This window comes from Lupinus angustifolius, chromosome LG14, assembly GCF_001865875.1.
Source record: "Lupinus angustifolius cultivar Tanjil chromosome LG14, LupAngTanjil_v1.0, whole genome shotgun sequence".
In the NCBI taxonomy this organism is placed as follows: Eukaryota; Viridiplantae; Streptophyta; class Magnoliopsida; order Fabales; family Fabaceae; genus Lupinus; species Lupinus angustifolius.
In genome coordinates this window covers 1062188-1088641 of record NC_032022.1, presented here as the reverse complement: position 1 = coordinate 1088641, position 26454 = coordinate 1062188, and the positions used below count along the sequence as shown (strand labels likewise).

Here is a 26454-nt window from a genome sequence, read left to right as displayed (position 1 = left end):
GTTAGACTTGCAGGTTTGAAAAATAAAATTCACTCTAGTCTTTTGGATTTTGAACATCAATTTGGATTTGAACCAAACAATTTTTCAATCACTACAATAGCATTGAATTTTACAATTACTATTCCATCACCTCACAACCCACCACTCCGTGGCGTAAGGGTAGGATTGCGTACATCTTCTCTGGATAATTCATTCATTCCAGTAGGTCGGACCCTAGGGATCGCTCGTTTTCTCGAGTGATAATATTGTAAGATAAATTTGACATTGTAATTTATGTGATACTATAACTTCATTGGTAAGTTGATAGGCATCCCTATTTCTTCAAGAACCCTTTTCAGCCATAATTTCTCATAAAATCTTTGAAGGGTAAACAAGGAGTTGATCTCAACCACCGATGAAGCAACACGACCACTCTCGGCCGTCGCCTTCAACATCGACTCCAACCACCAGAACACCTTCTAATCCATTGCACCAAGAGGGTGGTTTATATGATTAACTAGCCTCCACATGCATCAATTTCTTTACAAAAATGTGAGATTTCCACAGCAAATTCAGACAGCTTCTTACTATACCTCATAATTTATGAGCAAAATACATATTTGTGCATAAACATCTGAGATATCTAAAAAAGTTTTTTGAATATGTCATTTCTTTTATATGAAAAGTACCATGTTCATCTAAAGCAAATAAATTGGACAAATTCACAAAGCCTTACCAAAAGGCAAAGTAGGAACCATCATCATGCACAATCAGTACTATAACTATGCCATATTTACAAGAAATGTGCCATGTTATTATAGTATGAAAAAACTTGACAGCAAAATAATCCATTTTGAACACTTCAACTAAGGCATTTTTTTCTTGCACAATAATACTCCAGCTAACTTTAGTTTGACAAATGGAAATGACCTACTTTTGTTCAGGGCAAAGGTTCTTGTGAATCTCCCAAACGAGATAAATGAAGATATGCATCAGTACCTGTGAATAAAGAGCATATGAATGTATTACAAAGTTTTATACTTGAACTCGAATCAATCAAATAAGACAACGACAAAGTTTACAAAATGTACGTTAACGTTTCATCTTAAATTCAATTGGCAATGGGAGGAGTAGCCCGACATATATTTAAATCATGCCTAGGATAATGAGTCAGGCATTGTCAGGCTTATTTCCCAACATGCCCTCTCCACAATAGTTTGGCGGACCAGGCAAAGGGTTACCGCAACTTTTGGCACGTGACAACCAAAGAAAAGTTGGTCTCTCGCTCTAAATCTGATGCATCTGCAAGCTTGTGAAGAGAAAATCCGTTTTCCTCATCAGGTGAAACATTGACAGCAATTATCTCCAGCGCTGCTTTTTCATGTTTAAAACTTCACCATCAGCATACACAATCTTGTGCTTTCCTATGACAGGATCATAGGAACCGACAACACCTTCATAAAATGTTTTGTCCATTGGCCACCAGACTTTAATCCTACTACCAACCAATGAGTCACCAATGTCACGAATTTAAAATGACGTGGTGTGACTTCTCCTCCGCCATGCTTAAGGATTTGCAGACTCTGTACTCAGCTCATGAATAGCAGATGATTCATTGACATCTTGTTTTGGAGGAGCACTAAGTCTCTTATTGTCACGAGAAGCCATAGTTTCAATCTCAGGAACAGCCAACTAGGAGCAATGGCAGTCTTCTCATCATTGTTAACTTGTTCAGCATCCTTCCGAGCTTCCGGCTCCTTTTCCAACCAAACACCAGGAGATTCCAAAGAAGTCTCTTTGAGCAGAGGACTCAAAATGCCTTCATCTAATTTTGACACAGATTTAGAATCATCATCTTGATTGTTTGTCCTACTTTTCCTTGACCGGCCCATTCTGTAGCAGCTTCCATTCGGAATTTTATCATTTGTCGAACGAGAAGCAATATGAATATTCTCATCAATCTTCATTTTGGAAACTGAAGCTTCACGACCATCGCTCATATCTTCAGGCTGTGACAGCACATTATCCTTGTGGGAAGCAGGACTTTCATCGGGTGGAACAACATTGCCAATATCTTGCATCGTTCTGGACTGAGCAAATTTTAAAATGTTCTCATTTCTTGGCTCAGAAACTAGGGCTTCACTTGCAGTTTTAGGCTTTGACTGCAACTTATCCTTTCTAGAAGCGGGACAATCATTTCTGGATAGAGCCGATTTTCCAGATTTTGTTCCCTTAGATTCCAAGAGTTATCATAGCTTTCCTCCGCATTCAGTAAACAATCAAACCCCGAGATATTTAAGACTCGTAACTGTATCCATCTCATTGTCATCGGAAGAAGAACTCATTGTTCTGTTCACAATCAGAAACACACAAACTCTTGTTCTTTCACATACACTACTAAGGATGTTTGTTTTATAGCCCAACAAAAAACAAAAGGAACCCTCTTCAGTTTCTGTCTTCCTTCTTCATCTCTCATTGGCTTATCTTTGAGACAAGCAATGTTCGTGACTTTGGGGGTAGGGATGGTAATGGGTCGGGTTTCACCTTCCCCGAACCTGAATCCCTCGGGATTGAAAACATGAACCTCATCCCCGACCCTGTCAGATTTCCCGAACCCGCTTCAGCCTTCGATTCGAACACATGTAAGGTCAGTTTTGTAAAACCTTATATATATAAATGAGGGTTCGGACGGGTTCGGGTATTGTTAAACCTGAACCGGAACAAGGTTGGAAAAATTAACCTGAACTCAGACAAACTCGGGTGGGTTCGGGCAGGTGCCCACATGTTAAGGGTTATATTGCCATCCCTATTCGAGGGTATTTAAGTCCCCAAAAGAGTTCAGATAAATCATGAACCTCTCTAGTGAAGTAGAACCTCAAACTCCAAATGTGCAATGACTAACGTACACGTGGGAAAGAATAATATGCACTTGAAAGTGGATACTTCAATAATAGCAGTATCTATTCGTGTTGAAGGAAATCAATCTGAAAAATATTGTTAAAGTAAAAAATTGTACTCACCATATCCTTCCATAGAGATTATTTGAAGATCACCTCCAAAATAACGAGCATATAGACGGCAAATAGGGAGCCCATATCCGTATCCAGCCATTGTCACAATATTATCAGCTATTCCAAGATCTGCATGCTCATCCAATGGGTTTCTGGCTGTACTATATAGATATGTAAAGATTCTGGGAAGACCACTTCTTGCTATGCCACCCCCCTCATCCGAAACCTACAATGCCATTTAGATCAACTTCTTTAACGAAGCAGCATGATAATAACATGTACACAAAATCCGATAAAAAACAAAGGTAACTTCAAAAAGTATTAACAACTGGAATATACTTCCGACTGTCCTTTTTACAAGACCTTTCAAAGTTCTATGTACAATAAATGAATTTGTTACCGAAATACTCTTATTTACTCAAACAAGTTGTGAGTGGAAAGAGAAAATGATTTAGTTCCATTAATGAAGGGCGGTTTTGGAAAATGTGACACAATTGTTAACAAATTGAATGATGGTTCCACCTTCCATAATCCGTGTGAACTGCCGAAAAGGCTATTTTAAAAAGGATTTGAGGTAGTAGAAGTTATAAAAACTAAATACCTTTATGGTAACATCTTCTAGTCCATCAGCAACTATTATTCTGATGGGAGGTGTAACTTTTTCAGAATCCATAAAACGCTCTTGGACGGCACGAAGTGAGTTCTTAACCAACTCAAATACCATCATATGCAAGTGAGCTGGAACATACCTATCGTGGAAAAATACAGGAATAATATAAAAAGTGAACAGAAACAACTTCTTGACTATAATTATAAATGCCTATGATATAAACGTTCCTAGCATAAGACAGATGCTCTGAAAAAAGTAAAGAAAAACGAGTCACAAGCTTGCAAAAGTTATAGAAATGAATGTCATTTTTGGTTGCGAAAAGTGAATTCATGGAAGAAGTGTGTAACTCACGGAAAAGTAAAATTCGGGTCTCCATAAATATGGACATTAGGAGCACTGCCATATTCACGACAACACATAGAACGTGCATCCTCACTAGCATTCCTTGCCACCTCCACAGGAGACATTTTTGTATGTATATAACCTACACAATGGGGAGCAGGATGGGGATTGTGCAACTCAACATGCTGCCCTGAAACCCGGTAGGATTAACAAACACATAAAACGAGGTCAGGGATCACACCTTCACTAAAAAGATTTAAATAGAAAAAAATAGTAGCAATAAACTGATAATCGGTTAGTGTTTTCTGAACTAACCGATAAGCATACGGATTCCAATCCTTGACATGTAAAAGCGATCGAGGAACTGATGAATCTCGTCTAGATCTTCATAATCAATCTTTGGATCCATGCCTTTCTTTAACTGCTGAACACCCAAGGCCAGTGAAGGTACCACATTGTTGTGTCTCACTTTGATGGCCTTTATCATCTCAGTGAATGTTCTTTCATCATTCATATTCTTGATATCGGGGAAGGATCTAATATCACGGAAAGAATCTAAGTACATATCCTTCACCTAAAACATTAAAATGTACCACAAAAGATCAATGATCATCTAAAAACATCATATCTATTCTAAAACAAGTCCATTAAGTTTGTTGTTTACATTATTTCACTTAAAAACAATTTTAAACAAAATAAATATATGACAAGTTGAAATAAAATAGAACTTCAAAGATGATTTAACACAACAAGATTATCCTAAAATATGAGACACTCGACATTAGAGAAATCCCTAATGCTAATCAGAAACTATTTTTTTATTAAAAATACAAGCTTTTAGAAGTTAGTCAGCTTCTTAAATCTTCATGCACAAGTTTGCTGCAGCAAAGAAAAATAAACAAATGAAACACTTAAATAATAGAAAACAATTCCAAAGAAGACCCTTCCCTATAAACAGATAAGAGCAAGTAATAATCAGAATAAACAAATGAAACACTTCAATAATTATAAAACACCAATACCTAGGAGTACTTGACTAAACAAATAAAAGTGAATGTAAGTCAAAATAGTGTCTAGTTGGCACAAAAGTGTTCCAGAAATTAATCATAAAAATGTTAAAAGACTAATTTGACCCAAATTTAATATCTTTATATAGTATTTTGGGTTTTCTAATTTTTCATGAACCAAATTGGTTCATGTAAAGAATTTTATGGATGAAAATGAATCTTTACTCAAGAAATAATACAACAACCAACCACAACCAAGTCTTAATCTCATCAGGTCAATATTTTCTTTTTTATGTTTTTTACATATAAAAAAGGGCGGCCGAATGCACCAGCTAGCCGGGTCTGAGTAGTGGTTAGATATACGGTCATATACCCCGTAAGCGAAAAGATTATTTCTAGTTTTAAACAAAAAGAAAATAATAATATTTTTCTTGAAAAACTAATATTAATGCATCGCTTTCAATGAAAACCTCATACTATTATTTTACTCATTTGCCAAATCAGAATGATCTTCAAAAAGCAAAGTTAATGAACAAAAAGACAACATAAAAAATAACCATAATCCATAATCTTACAACACAATATTAAAGATATACAAACAATAAAACAAAAAAGGTACCTTCAACACAGCAGGTTTATGAGATAAACCACATGGAAGATTCTCAAGCTCAATAGCTCTTCTAGCAATCCTAATAGGAAGCTCCTTATGAAGAAACTGAGCAGAAATTAACAAATTCCTATCATTTGGTTCTGAACCAAATTCCATCATATACCTTAAACTCACACCTGTTTGCTTCAAACAACCCCATTTATGCATATCTTCAATCATTGACTTTGAGAATATCTCAGAGGCTTTTTTTGCAGCCATGGCTTGGTCCTGCTTAAGCACAAGAACCAAGAAATGATAAGAAAATATGATACTGAATTGTGAAACATGCAACAACAAAAACAACAACAACACAATGCAAAAACTGATAAAGATCATAACAATAAGAGAAAACAAACCAAAAAGGCTACAACACACACCCTCTCTCTCTCAATTTGAAGAAAGAGAAAGTGACACCCCTTTTGTGGAGAGAGGAAATTACAGAAAATTGAATAGTGATTTTGGGTCTTGGTAGTGAAACAAAATCTGGGTTGGAATTTAAACCAAGATTAAAGGATAAAGTTTGCAACTTTTCTTTTTCTTTTTTCTTTCTTTGTGATATTTGAAAGTGACAAACTATGAAGAAATGAGGTGATTGTTCATTGCAGTGGCTCATAACAATTATAGGGATGAGTGCTATCATTATGACACGTGCCAAGATAATATTATATTCCATAATTTATGATAATGAAATATTACTTGTCTCATTTTAAGTGTTTAAATCTGATTAAAGATTGTCATGTAACTAAAAAAAAATAAGCATAAAATATTTTTTATATGTTACTTATTAGAATGTGATTAGTTTAGAAAATGGAGATAAATACTTTTTGGGATAAATGATTATTTTTCAGTTTATGAGTGTCTTAAGGAATATAATATGTAATTAATTTACTTAGTTGTGGAATTGAAATAAAAAAAATTATTCATCAAATTAAAAACAATCTTGTGAAAATGATTAGGACATCAAATTAAAAGAGTTACATACTATGTTTAAAGGGTTAAGTCGTTCAATTAGACTAGATGATTATATATGTAATTAATAATTATGTATAATTATATTAAAGTAACATTTTTTCATATTTTTTGGATTGGAGTAAAGGTAACACATTAGAGTTGTGATCCATTTTTTAAATTTTAAGTCAATCACCCGGTTCACTTTCCAGGTTATTCCAGTTCAACCGAGTTTGGTCAGCGATCCAATCATCCGGTCCAATCCGGTTCTAACAACATTAATTATAAGTAATCAAACAAATTATTTAACACCAAAAACATGTTAATCAAGTGGTATAAGACACATCGAATTCACATATAGATAAACGACTAAGTGTTTGATTTCTGTTAATGATTTTTAATAGGTATAACACTCACAAACTTCTAAAGAAACTAGTTCCTTATTCATAGTTAGAAAAGGGGATATCCTTAATTATACCCCAAAAAAATATTTAACAATAAAGCAATTCCAAGTCAACATAAATTTTAAATATCTTTTTTATACTAGGCCAATAATGAATTAACAAAAAAAAATTAAAAAAGGGGTTTCTAAATTTAAAATATATATAACAACGTAATATTAACAAGGAATGATGTAAAATTTCGTTAGACCTTCATAAAAATAAAAATATTGAGTGTTCAATTTATGTTAGCAATATTTATTGCGAGAGACAGACATACATTCTGAAATAGATTAATTCCTTACTTATAGGACGAGTAAATACATTTGATAATACAATAGATAAAATATTTTTATATGTATACTTTTTATAAGGTTATAAATTAAACAATTTAATAAAATTCTTTATCAACATGATTTTGAAAATGTTATGTTCATTATGGTAGTTGCATAAGAAAAATATTTTTTTGTAATATTATATCCAAATAAATTAAACCCACAAGTATTTTTTAATGTCCACAAGTATGAATCCTTAGAAAATCAATAATGTTTAGGGGTGGGAGCAAGACTCAAAAAAAATAGACTTTTATCCTAATAGCAAGATAAAGGGATATTTTAGTTAAACCAACAAATTATTTTATATAAAGAATGGATAGTATAAATTTTTTCAGGCTGAATCTTTTTTCTCTTAAATACTATTCATTAAGTTTGGAAGAAATATTTTTGTATTTTATACTTGAAGAATTATTTTTTAAATTAATACAACAAAAGATATAGTTGTATTAGAGATTTATAATCCTTAATGATATTAGTCTACGATTGTCAGCAAAATACACTTCTTGAATCCAAATGGAAACACAAATGGAGACCCTTTATGAGCAACTTTAAAAAATAAAATAATTTATAGACTGCTACAAAAAATTTAAAAAAACATGATCCAAAATAAAATTATACAATAGATAATCATATTTCTTTTTAATTGGTAATACACTTAGTATATTATTTAAATATTGTTCATTCTTAGTATATTGTTTGAGCCACTAATAGCATAATCCATCCCATGATTTTAGTTTAAATATTGGAAATAAGGATATAATTAATAAGAAATAAGATAATATAATAATATGACATTGATAAAAAAAAAAAGAACACTACTCTAATGTTTTGTTTTACTCTGGTCCAAAAAAGATGGAAAAATATTATTCAATATAATTAATATATAATTTTGTATTTATATATAACTATATATTTATAGATAAAAATGATAAATTATATATAAAATCATCCAATCTGACTGGACGATTTAACCGTTTAAAAACGGTTAAACCTAATACGAGACCTCTTTCAATTTGATGTCCAGTTCGGATTTCACAATATTGGCCAGAAAAATCTTGGCTTAAAAAACAACTATATGAAAATATTAGCAATGCAACTGAATATTTTAAACAACTTAATATTTTAAATTGGTTCATATATATAAAGTATTGAGAATAAAGTATCTCCTTATATCATAAGATAAATTATTTATTTAATAACTAAAATTATGAATGTGACTTATTTTTTTAGTTTTTAAAAATATTTTTATATAAATTGTTAAATAAGACACTAGTGCGTATAAGAAATAATTTATCTCCTCATGAAATATTTTATTTTATTGTGATAGTTCAAATGAAATATTTTATATTTTGTATGGACCATATTTCCACCCAAGTGTCAATCTTATCTGCACATAGATTTTACTACTTTGTATTAGCCTTTGTTTTTTCCTTCTTTTTCCTTTTAGTTTTTGGTGTACATAAAAATGAAATGTATTAGTTTAGTTTTTTTAAAATATACAACTACTTTTACTACATATTGGGAAGGCAATAAAAGAGGGCAGACACAATTAGTATTTTATCGTTCTAGAACCTGTATTATTTATAGATATTCGAATGAATAGCAAATATTTGTGAACATCTAATAGATTTTTAATTTTAATTATATATTTTATAATAGTTAATATATATAAATAACTATTATATGAATAATAAGATATTTATATAATAAGTTTATAATTATAATCAAATCGCTACAATTTATTATAAAATAATAATAAAGTAGATAATATATAATCTTATAATAATAAAAATATAATATATATATATATAAATTAATTAAAAATAAATTTATAAATATAAGGATACCTACGAAACGGGTATTATAAAACTCGTTTTCACTCATAAATTATTATTACATGTGCCCGTTGTTGGTATTTTCATGGGTATATACGGACCAAATTTTGTATCATCCCTAACTACATATTAGAATCTTGAGAAAGTATTATATGGTCAATGACCAAAGATCCTAATGATATCTCCACCATTGATTTGGAATAAATCAATTTAATTTTAAAATATTAATGTATTATCAATGATATGAGTTTAATTGAGACCATAATCTTTATATCATATAAAAATTTCTGTTCCTCGTCACATGCAATTTAATGTTTCATTTCAAAAAAATAATTATAATAGATATCTTTAATATGGAAATGTATGTGATCACAATTATTAGATAATCTTAATTTAAAATATGATATTTCCATATTTGGTAAAATAATTAAAATTAACTTTTTTCCAAAATTAATATTATTCTCTATAATATCAAAACATGAGAATGCTAGATTTTCACCTTTTCGGATGAGATTGTTAATTTTCAATTTTTTATATGAGAATATTACATTCATATTTACTTAATGTTTGACTCATTAGTTAGTTTGATAAATAAATCAATTCAAGCTTACGGTTGAACAAATTCGAGTTAACAAGAAATATATGAAGTTTAATGAAACAAACTTCAAAAATATTTCACATCAAACTCGGATAAAGTTTTAAGTCACATCAATCATTATTTAGTTGAGCTGAGTTGTATAACACTCTACTCAAAACTATTCATTTTCACCCAATCTATTCTCTTATTTTGCAATTTGAATATTTAATTTTATATAAACAATCATATTTTGATAAATATTAATGTATTAACAATGTAAACTTTTTTATATGATTAGCATGCGAGACATATGACATACTTTTATGATTATGAAATTTTTTAAGACACTATACCTTCATATGTTTTTTTATAAGGATATGGTTGGGTTTAAGATTATCCTAGAAGTAAAATAAAAAATACACTAATCATTGGTTTGAATTATTTCATACAATTTTAATTCATAGGTAGATTCATGCATTTTTCATTATATGGTACTTGTGGACCCTTCCAAGAATGTGATTGGTAGTTATTATTGCCCTCTCTTTCCTTATTGTAATCTAAGAAATACGTGTACCCCATGTGGCAAAGGATATTTCATTTTTGTAAAGAAATGATAATTCACATTTTTAAGTATTTATTAATATATGCTACCAATAATTGAAAGTATATTTTTTGTTTGAGAAAATTTTTACCCAATAAATAAAAGACTAATATCTTATAACCATGTTTTTCAAATATATGCATACAAATATTAAACGTAATGTTATACTTAAAAAATCTAAGCATATTTTATTTAATACTTGTACCATATAACCTTCACTGCAAAAAAAATAGTAGTTTCTTTTAAGAAGAACTACTCTATAATCTTGTTTATGTCATGTAGCCAATTTGACTGAGTTAGAATAAAGTTTGATTATTAATGTTGTGTATTATTTGAGAAATAATACCATCAATAAAATATAAATACTCTGGTAGAACTGATACATCCCTAATAAATGCTTTTAAAAAATAGCAGAATATTACACTAAGGAAAAATACTTAAAGTCCTCTAAATTTTATGTTTTTTTGTAAGAACTTAATATAAATTATTTTTTATTCCTAATTACTCCTTAAACTTTATGATTTGGTGAAATTGATCATTTTATGTATAAATCTCTAAATTACTAATAGGTCATCATAAAAATCACTGCAATCAGACTCACAACAATAATAATATAATAATATAAATTAGCAAATATTGATATATGAAGGAAATCATCATCAAAATATAAAAATGATTGAGAAGAATATGATAAGTAATCTTATTGGTACTACCATAGATATCTCTCACCTTATAGGTGAGAAACTAATCTCTTTCATGGTGCGTGACTACTCCTCCTAACAAATGTCGCTCCTGAGAATTGAATCATTAGCATTTGAGCTTTCTGGGATCTAGTGGAGGCTTACAACACTATACCGATGTATTGGTTGTATCTATGGTAAGTAAATATAAGAGTTAAAAGTGGCTAATGTAGTAATATATATATATATATATATATATATATATATATATAATAATCAAAGAGATGACCTTGAAACAAAATATATGAGTTTGAATATTTCATTACTATTAATTTAATATTATCTTTATGTAGAGATAAATTTTACTAATAGTTAAATTTTAAACGTCAGTTAGAAAGAAAAAATAATTCATAATAAATACTTGCAAATTACACAAAATTTAAGATGTTTTTAGAGTTTTTCGTTCAAAAAATAAAACTTGTGATGGGATAAATAAAAATTTCCCAAAAATTAAGTTAAATTGTTTAGAATTTTTTTATCATGTAGATTTCTTACAATAGCATAAAAGTTAACTAAATTTTAGAAGAAAAAAAGAGAGTGTGCAATGCAATTTATATCATAGTTGATATGGATAAACATGTTCAAGATAAAATTGGAGAAAAATGAATTATAGGTGTTTGACTCACTAGTGAAAAGGAAGTGACACAATTGCATGCTTATGATTTGTGGTCCTCAACACCACTATCATTCCACTTTAATAGTGCTTCATGGAGAATTATTAAATGAAACATGTAGTTTGATGCAACCTTTGTCCCTAGAAATTATCACATGATTGAGATCAATAATTCAAAATATATCTATATGATGAAAGTTTGTAATTCTGACTAATTATAATAAACAACTTGGAAAAATAATAAATAATTAGAGTTTAATTTTGATGTATAGTATTTTTTTAACCAATTATATTTTGCCTCATAGGTGAATATTCTAATAGCTTATTCATTGGTTGTGCATTCTAATTCAATGTTGTTACTTTTTGTTGTTGTCATTTTCTTTGATAATCCTAAGAAAGAATACTACCTCATTCAAAAAGATACTAAGAAACTCAGAAAATGGGTTCCTACAAATCTTTATTTGTTCACATTATTTATTAGTAATTGCATAAAATATATTTCTTAATATTTTTGTGTTGCTCTCCTATTCTTGTTGTGTTTAACTTCTTTGACCCTTTTTACCTCCCCTCACCATAACTTGAATTTACCATGTTATTTTAATTTTTTCAAGTTGTGAATAAATTATGCATCTTTTGATTTCTAATCATAAACATTATGCACTTGCCATAATTGGTCCTTTTGTTTTTGGATTTCATACATCATTGGGTTGTTTATTGCTTTGTGGGTCACTCTTGACTCATTTTGAAAATTTTCAACCAATGGTCTATTATTGGTTTCCTTGTTTAGTTTTTTTTTTTGGTTTCCCACATGTATTCTCGTACTGGAGGCAATTCTGTCCGAGTCGGGAACATCCACAGGTACGTGAGGCTAACTCTCCCAACGGGCATTTTTTCCATCCACAAGACTCGAATCCAGGTTCTTACTTAAGGGAAATCAAGCATGTACCACTTAAACCAACGCCCGTTTGGTTTCCTTGTTTAGTTTAGTGTTTCTTATGCCAAACAACAAAGTATTAGGTTTGGAAAAGTAATCATATATGCTAAATCATGTCATTTATATATACTAACAAACTTATTTTTTTTAATATTAACTTTATTAGATTAGTTTGTTTAACTTTTTTGCTTTTAGATTAGTCCTTCTTTATTATTTTAAGGAATGTGCCCCTATCAATTTAAGTATTTAGTGATGATCTAAGTTGGACCAAGTTGCAACAAGATAAACTACTTTATCCATTAAAAAATCAAATGAAATGGTGAGAGATATTATAATGATGAGAAATTTGGAATTTAGTCATGATAAATATTTGAATTCAATTAAATTAGATATCATTACCAAGAAGTTTAATCTTTTTTAACAAATGAATGGCACACAATAAAGAAAAACCATGGTGCTTTAAAGTGAGAAAATAATAATATAAAAAGGCTTGGCCCAAACCATGCCCATGTGATAGAGGAATATAACAAAAGAGGACTAAGACTAATGCGAATTGAAATTCACACCACATTCTTTAACCTTCATAACACATTTTTAGTGAGAAAATATTAATCTGTATTGATAATATTATATATTTTTAAATACTTTACTTTAGATATACTAATTTTTATTTACGTCAATATTAATATATATTGATAATACTATTAAATAGAATAGTTATGATTCCTTCTATTATATATATTTTGATATTTTAACTTGTTTATGTTATTGAAAATCTTTTGAAATTTTTGAAACTCAATACTTTATGTTATTGAAAATCTTTTGATATTTTAAAAACTCAATACACATTTATAATTTAGTTTCCATTTATATCTTTATTATTTATCGGAAATAAAGTATATCTTTATACCAAAAGATAAATTATTTACTTTAACTACTAAAATAATGATATGTATTATATTTTTTGTAATTTTTAGAATTATTTTTGTAGAAAATGATTAAATGAACTCATTTTCTTATTTTTTAATTCAATTTTCAACTTGCATTAAATGATACTATTTTAATTATTCAACATTTATATCACCTATTGTAAGATGGTCTTCTTCACCATTAGAAAGGAAAAAAATTATATTTACTTTTAAGAGTAAAAATATTATCTCATTATAAATAAACTAATAAAAGTATTTCTTATAACCTTAAATATTAAAAAAATTGAAAATGGAGGAAGATTCAAAATACATATCCTATAGTTAATTAGGTCAAATAAAAAGAAGAAAATAAAATTTCACCTCTTAATTAACAAACTTTATTATATTACTTTTTTTTGTATTGTTAATGATATATCTTCACCCTTTTAGATAAGAAATTAATCTACTTTGGGATGCACGACTGTCTCTTTCAACAAGTGTTACTTACATCCAGGAATTAAATCCCTAACCTTTTAGTCATCTCGGGAATCTAGCGCAACTTTACACCATTAGGTCAACACCTTGTTAGTTTATTATTATATTAGTTAGTGTAAATTATATTGATACTTAATGAATTTTAGTGAAATTATATAAATAATTTCTTTATTTTTTACATACACAATTCACTCTCTAATTTGTATACATATGTTAAGCTAACTACTATCGTAAAGAAATAAATGTAATCTTTTAAACTAATAGACGATGTGTGATTAAGTTATAAGCTTAAAAAAAATGGATGTAATTTATTCTTAATTATTAAATTCATTAGATATGATAAGTTGACCACTAGTAAATTCACACATAAAAAATTTAATTATAAAATCACTCTTCTATTATATATTTAAGCAAAATCTTCATACAATTACTCAGAAAACTTATTTCATAATCCAATTTTATATACAAATATACAAATTATCAATTTCGTATTAGATAATATATAATAAATTAATTAAGAGTAAAAGAGATAATATATAATAAGTTAAAAGGATAATTTATTTAATTTGACTAAAACTACTTAAAATTATTTAAAAATTATGAAAAATAATCAGCTTAGTAATAATAATTAAATAATGTTCACACTACCCTCTCTTCTTAGATTCTCTTCCCACAGAACTTTCCATCTTCTCTTCTCTTTGCTTTAATTTTCTTTCCTTTTTCCCTCTCATTTCAATTCTCTCCAAATTCACTCCTACTCTCATTTCATTTCCTCTGCACTTTCTTTCTTTCCTTTTTCCCGACAAAATAAACGGTTATACAACCCTCCGTGAGTGTCGCCAATTCCTCGAGCTAGGTTTTCCGCCGGAAAATCAGTTATCGCCGGTGGTTTTGCGGCGGAGACATAATCTCCGGCAACCATGACCACCACCTTGCAGATGAGCCCTCAGTTGGAACAGATCCATGGCGAAACCCGCGATAACTTTCGAGCCATAGCGTATGATTCATAACCCGTTGACTCTTTTATTCAATGTTTTGTCACTAGAGTTAGTACCTAATGTGATTTTGGGATGTGAATTACTATTTTGATCGTTGATTTGTAGGTTTTGTTAGTACAATGATGTTATGATTATTGGAATTTGAGCTTAGGGTTCATATAGAAATAATGTGAATTGGACTCTTGAATGGGTAGTGTGGTGTACCATGCTGATGCTTAGAATTTTTTTACTTAGTGTTTATGGTTGCTAAATCTAGGTTATTATGGTTTGTGAATTATGCGCATAGTTTGCTAGTTATCTATTCGATTGAGTAGAAACTTATACCGGGGTAGCTGTGTTGTTTTTTTGGTGAAATGAATATGAGAGGATTAGTTGTACTAAAATAAGCTATGTCTTCGGTGCCACTTGATATTATCGGTCATGTTGATAGTGGTAGAGTTCCTGTGTAGAAATGAGCTCCAGATTGTAAGTGTAATAAGCTAATGGTTAGTTTGTTATAGTAAGTTGTGCTTGAAAGATCAACCTCCATGACTTATTGGCAATGGATGGTTAGAATCAGTTGTTAGCAATTTAGCATGAATATTTTCCTCTTTCTCTTGCACCCTAGATTGCTTAAGTTATTACTTTAAGGACATTTGGACTTTCTTTCTTCTTATGTTTTCTATCTTGTGTGCAGCCAGTGAAATTGACTGGAAGATTGAAATAGACATTTTTCATTTTAACGTTTTTGTACCTTTCTACCATGTGCATTTTTAAATGCTCTAGTTGGTTTATACCCGGGGGCCGGGGCATTGTAGTATTAGGAAATAAATATGACTTTCATCCCTACATTTGTAGGCGATCTTAGTTTTCGTGCTTACCGTTAGTTTTGGGTGATAAACGCTGATGTGGCATAACAGCGCATCGTCAAGACTGTTTAATCAGCGTTTGACGGTGGAATTAAGCTATATAATTTTTGGTTTTGGCCCCTTTATTTTAAGAGGGTTATGTTAATGTCTTTTGTAGCAAAAGTGGTACTGTGATATTGTTACCCTAATATTGTTGAATGTTGTCATTCAGGACATCAATGAACTTAATGCAATGTTTAGCAGTCAATTTATACATAAAGCAAAATTTGTTCTAATGCATAAATGTACTAGTTCATAATCAAAATGATGCTTAAATTTCATTATAGGAAAACTTCCACCTTTTGTTCCCTAGCGTTATTTGAGGTTGTCCCAAAAATATATTGTTTCATTTTTTATCTCAAATATTGTCAGATGTTATGAAGTTGGTCCCAACCAATAATTTTAAAATCCTAGTTGAATAGTGCCAATTGTGCACATGTTTCTACATGGGATGTGCCATGTCATCAATTTGTGTTAAAATTTCAGCAGTGCTAGTTGTCGGGAAAATTATGACTTTTAGAAAGATATGGGCTATAAATTAAACAAATTATGGTCATGATATTTAACATTACTGGTGCCCCTATAATATGAAAGGACACTAGAGAACCCTTCACTATCAGATTATCATGTCACTCACTCATACATAAAGGTCATAATATCAACTTAACTCTTCTAGTTTACACATGTAGTGTATTTACATCATCGTAAAAACTAGTAGTGTATCTGTTAGGAGCCAATTGCAAGGTATGGGGGGACTCCAGTCCTGCATCAGAAGTAACAAGGATTTATAACAACTAGCTTTTTCTCACAGTTTGCTGTTATATTATCATAACATATATTTTGTGGTTACAACAAGGATTTATTTCTCACCCCTTCTGTTATTTATCATAATACAAGTGATGCATGGTTATTTGTATTTCTACCTGAGTCGTGTATCCTTAGATAATGCCACATTCTTGGTTATTAATTCCTGGAGCGGAGAATGAAAAGAAAGAAGCTGTAACCACTTTTTGTAAATAAGTCTCATCTTTTAAGCATTTGTAGATATTTTTAACACGTTCACGTCTTGCATCCAGAAATGGCTTTCAGAAGCTGGATAAGATTAAAGATTCGAATAGACAAAGTAAGCAGCTGGAAGAACTCACAGAGAAGATGAGGGAGTGCAAAAGGTAATGCATTTATGTAGTTTTAATATTGGTATCTTCCGGTGACTAGTGTAATTCTGAGTAAGAAGGAAAATGCAGGTTCCATTAAAAATATAAACTTTTTCAGCTTTCTTTTCATTGTAGGTTGGTATGGTGGATTTTTTTTTGTTACAGCCAAATATATTAAAGATGTCTGGCAGAACATTACATCCCATACCAACATCCCAGGGATTCTATTCAATTATATGACGATAAGGGCAGCTTCAACCTTGTTCTATGTTGAATATTTTTATAAAAAGCAAAATTGAATATTTATTTTCTCGTTCAGCATTGTAGTTATACGTTTTCCTATTTTATTTGAGAATTCCTTGCCTTTTGCTATGTCAGTGGCGAAGGATTAAAATTTGATGTGATTTTGACATATTTTGTAATTTCCTTTTCCCAGCATTCATAGAATGTGAAGCTTATGTTGTTTTTAATTATTTCAGGTTGATAAAAGAGTTCGACCGTGAAATTAAAGATGAAGAAGGAAGAAATCCCCCAGAAGTAAACAAGCAGCTCAATGATGAAAAGCAATCAATGGTCAGTATTCAGTACCCAAAACCTTTATGTTTTGTATCCTCTTGTTGGGATTCTATCTCTGCAAAGCGATGCAATATCTGCAATTTATTGCAAATTTGAGATTCAACCTTATCTTGTTTTCAAGTTTTAACAACTTCATAAGTATGGCTAAAATGAACCTCATGAATTTTATGATCATGAACAAGGCCCTCACGCTTCATTATCGAACGTTCATTATCAAACGTTCATTATCATAGAATTCCATTTATCTTATTGATGTCTGATTGCAATCCCAAATTATGCCTCAAGCTTGGGTGAATGGGTTTACCCAGTTTCGGGCTAGCCCAATTTTGGTTTGGGCTAGAGTCCAGTTCTATGTGACCTGCATAGTACTAGATTATCCATCATTATTATGCTCGTTACTTAATATGTAAAGAACATGACACTTAGTATCTTGTTATAATCCTAAAAATATGATAAATTGTTTCCATATGATCAGAAAAGAATCTATCGTTCTGCATATATTAGGATTGTCTTTGTGCTTATTCATATATTTGTATATTTGCACGTCCTTGCACACAAACAATTACTTCTCTATGTTTGCTGACAATTGGACATGCATTTTTTCTTGCAGATCAAGGAACTAAACTCATATGTGGCTTTGAGAAAAACGTAAGTTAAAGCATATACTTCTTTTTCGCTGCCTGAACATGTGCTCTTGTCTGTTAGTCCTTATAAAGGTTCTATAGCAAATCATATTATTAATATCAACTTTCCTTGTGAGCATTTTCAACTTACAATGTCAGAATAAATGTTCACTATTAATGTGTTTACAGAACCAATAATTCAAAATTTAATTTCCTTCCATTTTTCATCTTTTACGTCCAAATAAAAACATTTTATATTTTTGTATATTTAAAAGAAGGGTTTTTACTATATTTGGATGATTGGTAGGTACATGAATACCCTTGGTAATAAGAAAGTTGAACTCTTTGACATGGGAGCAGGAGCAAGTGAACCTACAGCTCAACAAAATGTTCAATTAGCATCAGGTAAAATATTTCCCCCTATTACTGCTTAATTTCCGGTAATGCAGTAAGTTGATGAAGTTTTTAATTATGGGTATGCCACACACATATCTTTAGACCTTTGAACTATGTATTTTTCATGGTTCACACCAGTGAAAGTTCCCGTAGTATAGCTGTCAAATGTCCATGGTCTTTGATTTTAATTTGAAATCTTGTTCTGATCAAGATTCAAGCATCACCTTTATAATTCCTGTTGGTATAATTGTCTTTCTGTTTTAAACTTAATTTGTTTGTTATTTATACTTGGCAATATTATGGTCTCGCATTGCAACACAAAAGTTATTTTGGTAGCATAATATGATGTGATAAAAGCTTGACTACAGACAAATAGGTATATAGAGATTATACACCTAAATCACTAGTGGTCAGCATCACATGATATGCATGAAGGCCTTTTTAAAGGCAAATAGATTTGCTGGGCATATGACCAATACAGTGGAGTGTACCAATACCAAGGAGACGATGACAACACTTTTCCATGAGTTGGAATTAATTTCATTGTATGTGTTTTCTGTTACAGTCAGTCTCCATATGGCATCTATAGATTTTTGTTTGTATGCTAATTTCTATAGTGGTGTACTTAAGCTGTTTCTCTTTGTTGGTGCATGATAGTTTTACTTGGGGTTCTGGGCTATAGCTTCCTCTACATGTTTCATGCTTTTATTATGTGTAGACTAGTGATTGAAAGATTTATCTAACCAAAATGCTCATTTGGCTTGTCCTTTAGAATTGTCAAATCAAGAACTTATCAATGCTGGGACAAAGACAATGGATGAAACTGATCAGGCTATTGAAAGATCTAAGCAGGTGAGTCACTTCAGAATCACGACTCCATTGTTCCGTTGCCTTGGTTCCTAACTTTGTATTTTAATGCAGGTTGTCCATCAAACAATTGAAGTAGGCACCCAAACTGCCACTACATTGAAGGGCCAAGTAAGTTTATTGCACTGGGTATACTTTAAAAGTTTAAAAAGGAACGAACAAGTCTATCTGATCACACATTTGACATATTTCTGCAGACTGAACAAATGGGACGTATTGTAAATGAGCTTGACTCGATTCAGTTTTCAATTAAGAAGGCCTCCCAGCTTGTGAAGGAAATTGGCAGACAGGTTGCTTCATTTTCATTGCATCTATGCACTATTTACTTTCCTTCAAACCTGTGTTGTGAAACTGAAGTGTCTTTACCTTATTATCAGGTAGCTACTGATAAGTGCATCATGCTTTTTCTGTTGCTTATAGTCTGTGGTGTAATTGCCATCATTGTTGTGAAGGTATAATCTTCATTCTATCCACTACTTCCATGATATTTTTCCCTCTCAAGTAATCCAACATTTTTATAAGATGAAAGTGAACTTAGCTGCTCCAAGAATTTATTCGAAAGAATAATTCTTATATGAAATAGTTTGAGTACTGTATCCATTTTATGTTTGTAAATCATTTTGTAACACTGAGAATAATGACAAGGAAGAACGTAAAGTAATTTGCCCAGTTAAAGTGCTTATTACTTCACCGACCTGATTACCTTATGTACAATGCTGGCAATATGCACCTGTTTTAACTGGCACTAACATTTTGCAGATTGTGAATCCGAAAAACAAAGATATTAGGGATATCCCGGGATTGGCGCCTCCAGCTCCATCGAGGAGGCTTTTGTATGTAAGAACTGGAAAACATTTTGACTAATTCTTGGAAGAGTTTTCTCCATCAACATACCAACCTGATTCTTTGGTTCTATTGGATGATGGGAAAGTTGAAGGAATGCTTAATAGAGTCATCATTTACATCTCTTCAATCATTTTGAATTTAAAAAAATACTCCTTGCCTGAGTTGTGCATATTCCTGTTTGTGATTATGTAAATCACACGAGCCCCTTTATCTTTGTCTTTGTGCAACATTTCTTTATTATTTCCCAACAAAATGTTCTAGTGCTAGAAATTGTTACAATACTTTGAGATCTATAATCCCAGCCTCATTCCAATGAGATTTATGTCTCCATTCCATGTATCTGACATATGGTTTTGTAAATTCTATTTTATATTTGTTCCAAACTCTTTTTGCAGCTGTTCATTATTATTTTACATGGAACAATAAGAGGTGGAGATTTTCATCAACAAAATAGGTGAGAATTGTTGTCTACTTTCTGAAAGTTTATCTGTACACAAAAACTAAGCATAAAACTTCCCACAAGAACTTAAGGGCTCAAATTTATTAAAAAGACTGAACTTGTTGTATAATATGGATGTTTCCTTCATTATTTCAACATATTGATTCTCATGCTATAAGCTGTCTTTTTAACTTGATATATGATTTGGTGGCAGCTTCTCCTTTTCTCTTAAATCTCTATATCACGAATCTTAGAATAGAATAACCAAAATTCTTAATTACTATAATGAGCAATATATTCTTATTAGATAACCTACTAAATTAGCAACATAAATGATTAACACAGTTTAGACTCCAAACTGCGTTAATTAAGGTTTCAGTTTTAGACTTCAAACACCACAAACTTCAGATATACCATTTCAATGTAATTATTATCTTAGGAAAAAATGTTACTCAAAATTTGATTTTTTGTAAAAATAAACTATTTTAAATAGTGTCTCATGCATCAAATGTGAACTTTAAGTGACCATGTAACAGGTTTTTAAAATAAACTATTTTAAAAATGTTACTCAATGGTAAGATTGTTTTTAAGTGACCATGTAACAGGTTTTAATCATTTTTAGAAGTACCAACCTCATCCAAAAATGAAACTTGAATCAATTAAGTTTTAGATTGATGCAAAAATTTCAAAGTACTAAGATTTAGAAAGTAGCATTCAGTGAAGAAATAATGAAATAACTGAGCTTCAAACCAGGGAACCTGGTTATATAACAGGTCAGTTTGTCCTCCAACTCTGGCTCATTAACCTAAACCAGAAATGCATTCTACACAGCAAACTAATTACAAAGAACAACATATGATTTTCATTATATAAAAAGCCTAAAATTATGAGAGGCATAGGATGCATTAAACTCAGCTTACTCTTTCTACTTCATTTCCGAAAAGGGTTACTCTAAAATGAATCTTGTACTCAGATTTTCAATTTCCTGTTAGCTGCGTTTGACCGATATGAGATAACCTTGATGATGGAACTAGTGGCGTTTCTTCATCAATGTTCATGTCAGAAACAGAACCATTACCTCCAACACTTCCCTCATTGTCACTAGTGTTATCTGGCACAAAAATATCGGATGACTTCTTCTCGAATTTCCAGTCCTGCATTCATACAACAATTTCCTAAACAGGTCAATTGAAATCTTAATGAGACCAGATGAATAAACTACCTAACTACAAACTGAAATGACCTTTTGCTGAAATATACGAAGGGCGGCCTAGTGCACGAGACTCGCACTTAGTAGGCTCTGAGGAGCGTAAATGTACACAGCCTTAACACGCAAGTGGAAAGGTTGTTTCCATGATTTGAACCTGTGATGTCATGGTCACTAAGCAACAACCTTACTATTGCGCCAAACTCAATATTATTATCATACTAAAAAATGGTGCTTGCCTGATGAAAGAAGCGAAAAATCTCTTATGCTGTTTTAATCTAATACTTGATTTCTAACTACCCTTACTTCGTATAACAAGTTTACATTAATACACATGTTAAACAAGGATTTAAGGAGAATAGACCTTTGTTATCCGATCTGGTAAACTTTCAGCAGGCAATTGAGACGCTCGGACATCCTTAACCTTTATGTAATTGTACATCACAACTCCGCACAACGCTGCACATAAAATATGTAATGATGAGAGTAGTGAGGTTGAGGGAGGGAGGTTGAAAACATCATGATTCAAACATGACTTACCAATAGCATATCCAATTATATTCAACCCAGTTATCGTAGATTCTGGAAATATAACAGTCGAGAGAGCTATTAGTATCCAGTCTTTAAGCACACCAGCGACCCGGATTGTTACAGCACCAGTTCTACCAATTACTAAGAAAATGGAGAAATTCAAGGCTAGAGCGCATATTGCATTGGAAAAGAATATCCAAAAGTTGAACTGAATCTGTGAAACTTCCATCATAGGCTTCTCCAATAGGTACCAAGGCACAAAGAGAAACACAAAACTGCGTATAACGAAAGCAAAAGAAGTTAGCAGCTCACAGAAGGATGTGCTGTGCTGATATGCATGTGCATGCACGGATACTCCAAATAAAAAAAGTGTTGCCCAATGTACGAGGCTCCGACTTAGTGGGGTATGGGGAGGGTAGATGTACGTAACATTACCCCATAAGCGGAGAGACTTTTTCCAGGATTTGAATCCGTGACCTCAAGGTCACTAAGCAACAACCCATGATACTCCAAATAGCATCACTTAATTTTAAATTTGGCCTAATTAGTCAAGCAACAAACTAGATATAGAATATAAATTGTGGAAGTTAGAACAATCCAAGAATACAAGAATAGGCTATCTGTTACTCATTTGTACATGAAATGCAGCCTACATTGCCCAAAAATTGGGCAGTTTGCATAATTGTTTACCGAATTGCAGATAAAGAAAAAAGTGTTCACACACGAATCGAAGTTCAGGATTTAACCCAAGTCCAGAAGACCATTATACAGAATAAAATGACATCCTACAGAAAACTATTTGAAAGTATAATAGAAATACCTGCATGGAGCTATGTAATATAAGCTTGTAATAGGATTTAAAGTTAACCCCTTCTTCTGCAGAAGGACTTGTGTTAAGACCAATCTTAAAGCTTCTGCAAAGATGCCTGTGACTTGGTAAAGCGTTCCGACGATATTAAAATGAATCTCTCCGTAGGAGGAAACGACAACTCCAACACTGACTAGTAACATGTTCAAGAACACATCACACCTTGCTTTGTCAGTTCCACACATAACAGCCATGATGAAAGTTGCCACGGGCACTGAAATATCAAGTTTTAGAACTAAGGAAATAATGCTTAGACACACAATATGAGAAATGTGGAGGAGGAGTTCGTAGAAACATACTCAAGGCTTTGAGCATCTGGATAAAAGCCACGGAGATGTGCAAGTATGCAGTGTTACCAAACCTGTACTAACCGAAAAACATATTGCTTGGGTCAGTATCGTTCCTTCGAAGGTATTGATATTAGTAGGCATGTGAATAAAGCTTGTTCAAAATACCGAAAATAATAATAATAGTGCTTACTAGCAAAGTAATATTTAAATCATACAAAAACATCAAATAGATCTAAATGACAAAATGAACAAATTCCAAATATGGTTAGGTATTAATGGAAAGTAAACTCTTAATTTATTGCAGTCGTATTATGATAGTCGAAGATCAAGAACTGTTATAGTCCACATAAATCTAGCTATTCTAAGGTCTCTGGTCACTGCCATTCAGTGGGTACAGAATACATAATTGTAAGCACCAAATGTTGATCATGACCATACTAAATTCTCTTGCAGAGTTGTCTACAGAGAACATTGACCTTCCAAGTGTCCAACACTAGTCAAATTAAATACAGGAAACACAAAAGGTTCAGTTTGCCGATGCTGCAGTCCTTACCAAAGACTTGAAGCAAAGAAGGCACTTATTGGTACCACGGAAGTTGCATATCTGTGAGAGAAAGAAATGTGCTTTAGAACTATGTTTGACAAAGGACAAGCAATACTCAAGAAGGATTCAAATCAACGGAACACTCACATTTCAAATGTCATTTTGACAGGAGAGACGACCTGCAATTACAGATCAAAGGAATACGAGTTAAGGTATGAACCAAATTTTCAGGCAATAGAAAGTAATCAATCAAAGGTGATAGAAGGACAACTTTTTGAAGCATATAGGATAGTGTTTCAAACCGTATGAAATATGAAGAGTATCAAATCCTAGAGAAACTAAAAACATGTGGCCATCATCCACATACCTACACTTATTTAAAAGAGAAAAGCTAAGCTGCATATACTAACCAGAAATCATAACATTCTCCTGTGTACTATAGCATGCATTTGCTTTCTGTTATTTGCTAAAAGTTGTGAATAACATCATAGAAAATACATTTAAATAATATATCGGCTTTGACTTCATGTCAAACACCTACAACTCTATAATATTCTCTTCTGGATCATATATTGGCTGTGTTTTCTGCAATAACTTGAGACATCATGCAAGTAACATTGATGTAAATAAAAGATCATCCAAACTAACTAGTAAGTTATGAATGTTGTTAACTAGAAAATGAAATTGATAAGTTTCTGTCCAAAGCTTACATTTCGGTGAAGCACATGGTAAATATCAACTATAAAAACCTAGTATCTGAGATCCTTGTTCACAAAATAAACACACCCTGTGGCCAATATTACATTAGAAGCACAACAAGATGTGACTAACTTGTTACATTACAAGAGTTAAATCAAGCATAATGAGCATCACTAAATAAGTCCAGCTTATGATGCTAAAAATATAGTGCATTTTTGGGGATTTGTTTTCTCTAACTTCAAATTTTGGTGACTTCATACTTCATTCTATGTTTTTAACAATTAATTAAACATAATTATTGTTTCCAAAAAAGGAATGAAGTCACCAAAATTTGAAGTTAGAGAATCCAAATACTATATTTGGCAACTCATAAATTTTATGAACCATAAAAGAGAGGCCACTTTGTAAAGTAGAAAAATGGGGCATACCTTAAAGACCCTGATAAGTAGAAATGCCACAGCCCCAGAAAATCCCATATGAATCATTGTAAGTGTTATAGGAAGTGGAAAGTTAAAATATTTTGGAGACAAAACCCACTGCAAAATATTCATAAACCATGGTTAATAGTCACAAAAATTGGTAAAAGATGCAGAATTTGAAGAGAACTAAGAAATGGGGTAGGTACCTTGTTGTACAATATGACTCCAGAAGATAGCAAGATATAGATAAACAAGTAGAAATAAGTGAGAAAAAGCGTTTTGTTAATCATTTTCACTTCTTTCTTCTTCTTGTTCTTATTGTTTTTTGGGTTTTCAAGAAATGAAGCACCCCAAATAGAAAAAGCTTAAACTTTTGGTGTCTATAACATATTTAACTGAACTTAGTGAAAAAACCCAGAAGCAGATACATCAAAATCCGAAAGCTGAAGTTGTTAAGAATAGAGAGTGAAGTGTTGATCCGATCTGAGAAAGAGAGAGAGAAAGTGAAAGTGGGTAGTTGAGTGTTATGTTAATGTTGTGTTTTTCTCAAGTGAATTCATAAAATTGGAAAGAGGAAGATTATGACTTCACTTTACGGTTATAGTAACTCAACTTGTTTAATGTTTTTCTGTGTTTTCCTTCTACTCTATTATTTCGTCAGATTTCCCATTCAAAATATGTGATTGTCTATTTTAACAACAAAAGTTAAATTATTATCACTAATTAAACCATTGATATTTTAGTATTTTTCTGGATTTAATGAAACTTTATACTATTAAATTAATGTTTTGTTGATTTACTACTATGTAATTTCTTATTACTATTTTTGTTGAATTACTCTATTATTTGTATAATCATAATAATAGAAGAGTTTCATATTGACTACTTTAGAGGTTCATTTGATAGAAAAATGTTTTTGAGCACATTTTGGGATATGAAATATAGGAATGTTACTTGGAAAAATTCTACTTTTATGTTTGGTTGCTATATTGGATTGATTCATTTAAAATATTGTGGGGAATATGAATATTTTTCATAAAAATACATAAGAGTATGGAGTTTATTTAACACTAAAAATTTAGCTTT

General features: G+C 31.2%; 3 protein-coding genes across 9 annotated transcripts; 1 reads left to right on the top strand and 2 right to left on the bottom strand.

Moving 5' to 3' along the window:
* On the bottom strand, positions 683–6162 carry LOC109327095 (pyruvate dehydrogenase (acetyl-transferring) kinase, mitochondrial-like). Of its 7 annotated transcripts, none has more exons than XM_019560108.1 (7): positions 5922–6162; positions 5569–5829; positions 4258–4516; positions 3952–4132; positions 3592–3739; positions 3000–3216; positions 683–978 (listed from the first exon to the last, which is right to left on the bottom strand). In XM_019560108.1, the coding sequence occupies exons 2-7, from the start codon at positions 5815–5817 to the stop codon at positions 920–922; spliced, it is 1113 nt and encodes a 370-aa protein (XP_019415653.1). In that variant the 5' UTR covers positions 5818–5829; positions 5922–6162; the 3' UTR covers positions 683–919. The 7 variants fall into 7 exon arrangements, with proteins under 7 accessions (XP_019415653.1, XP_019415656.1, XP_019415657.1 ...); XM_019560111.1 differs by having other exon boundaries at positions 5569–5826; positions 5938–6162; XM_019560112.1 differs by having other exon boundaries at positions 5955–6162.
* LOC109327191 (novel plant SNARE 12-like) lies at positions 14708–20773 on the top strand. Its single transcript, XM_019560259.1, has 11 exons — positions 14708–15021; positions 16986–17078; positions 17543–17636; positions 18250–18287; positions 18570–18667; positions 19431–19510; positions 19580–19636; positions 19723–19815; positions 19903–19977; positions 20285–20436; positions 20534–20773. The coding sequence occupies exons 1-10, from the start codon at positions 14945–14947 to the stop codon at positions 20387–20389; spliced, it is 810 nt and encodes a 269-aa protein (XP_019415804.1). The 5' UTR covers positions 14708–14944; the 3' UTR covers positions 20390–20436; positions 20534–20773.
* On the bottom strand, positions 21510–25940 carry LOC109326101 (probable sugar phosphate/phosphate translocator At3g17430). Its single transcript, XM_019558763.1, has 9 exons — positions 25575–25940; positions 25378–25485; positions 24398–24429; positions 24260–24310; positions 23716–23777; positions 23369–23630; positions 22558–22823; positions 22382–22476; positions 21510–21964 (listed from the first exon to the last, which is right to left on the bottom strand). The coding sequence occupies exons 1-9, from the start codon at positions 25656–25658 to the stop codon at positions 21788–21790; spliced, it is 1137 nt and encodes a 378-aa protein (XP_019414308.1). The 5' UTR covers positions 25659–25940; the 3' UTR covers positions 21510–21787.

Coding starts and splice junctions, on each gene's coding strand:
- LOC109327191 (XM_019560259.1), top strand. CDS start 14,945: ATGACCACCACCTTGCAGATGAGCCCTCAGTTGGAACAGATCCATGGC. Junction 15,022..16,985: donor GATAACTTTCGAGCCATAGC/GTATGATTCATA, acceptor TCTTGCATCCAG/AAATGGCTTTCAGAAGCTGG. Junction 19,637..19,722: donor CCACTACATTGAAGGGCCAA/GTAAGTTTATTG, acceptor ATATTTCTGCAG/ACTGAACAAATGGGACGTAT.
- LOC109327095 (XM_019560108.1), bottom strand. CDS start 5,817: ATGGCTGCAAAAAAAGCCTCTGAGATATTCTCAAAGTCAATGATTGAA. Junction 3,740..3,951: donor GACCCGAATTTTACTTTTCC/GTGAGTTACACA, acceptor TTTCCACGATAG/GTATGTTCCAGCTCACTTGC. Junction 3,217..3,591: donor TAGAAGATGTTACCATAAAG/GTATTTAGTTTT, acceptor ATGGCATTGTAG/GTTTCGGATGAGGGGGGTGG.
- LOC109326101 (XM_019558763.1), bottom strand. CDS start 25,658: ATGATTAACAAAACGCTTTTTCTCACTTATTTCTACTTGTTTATCTAT. Junction 22,824..23,368: donor TATTACATAGCTCCATGCAG/GTATTTCTATTA, acceptor CGTTATACGCAG/TTTTGTGTTTCTCTTTGTGC. Junction 21,965..22,381: donor TACCAGATCGGATAACAAAG/GTCTATTCTCCT, acceptor GTATGAATGCAG/GACTGGAAATTCGAGAAGAA.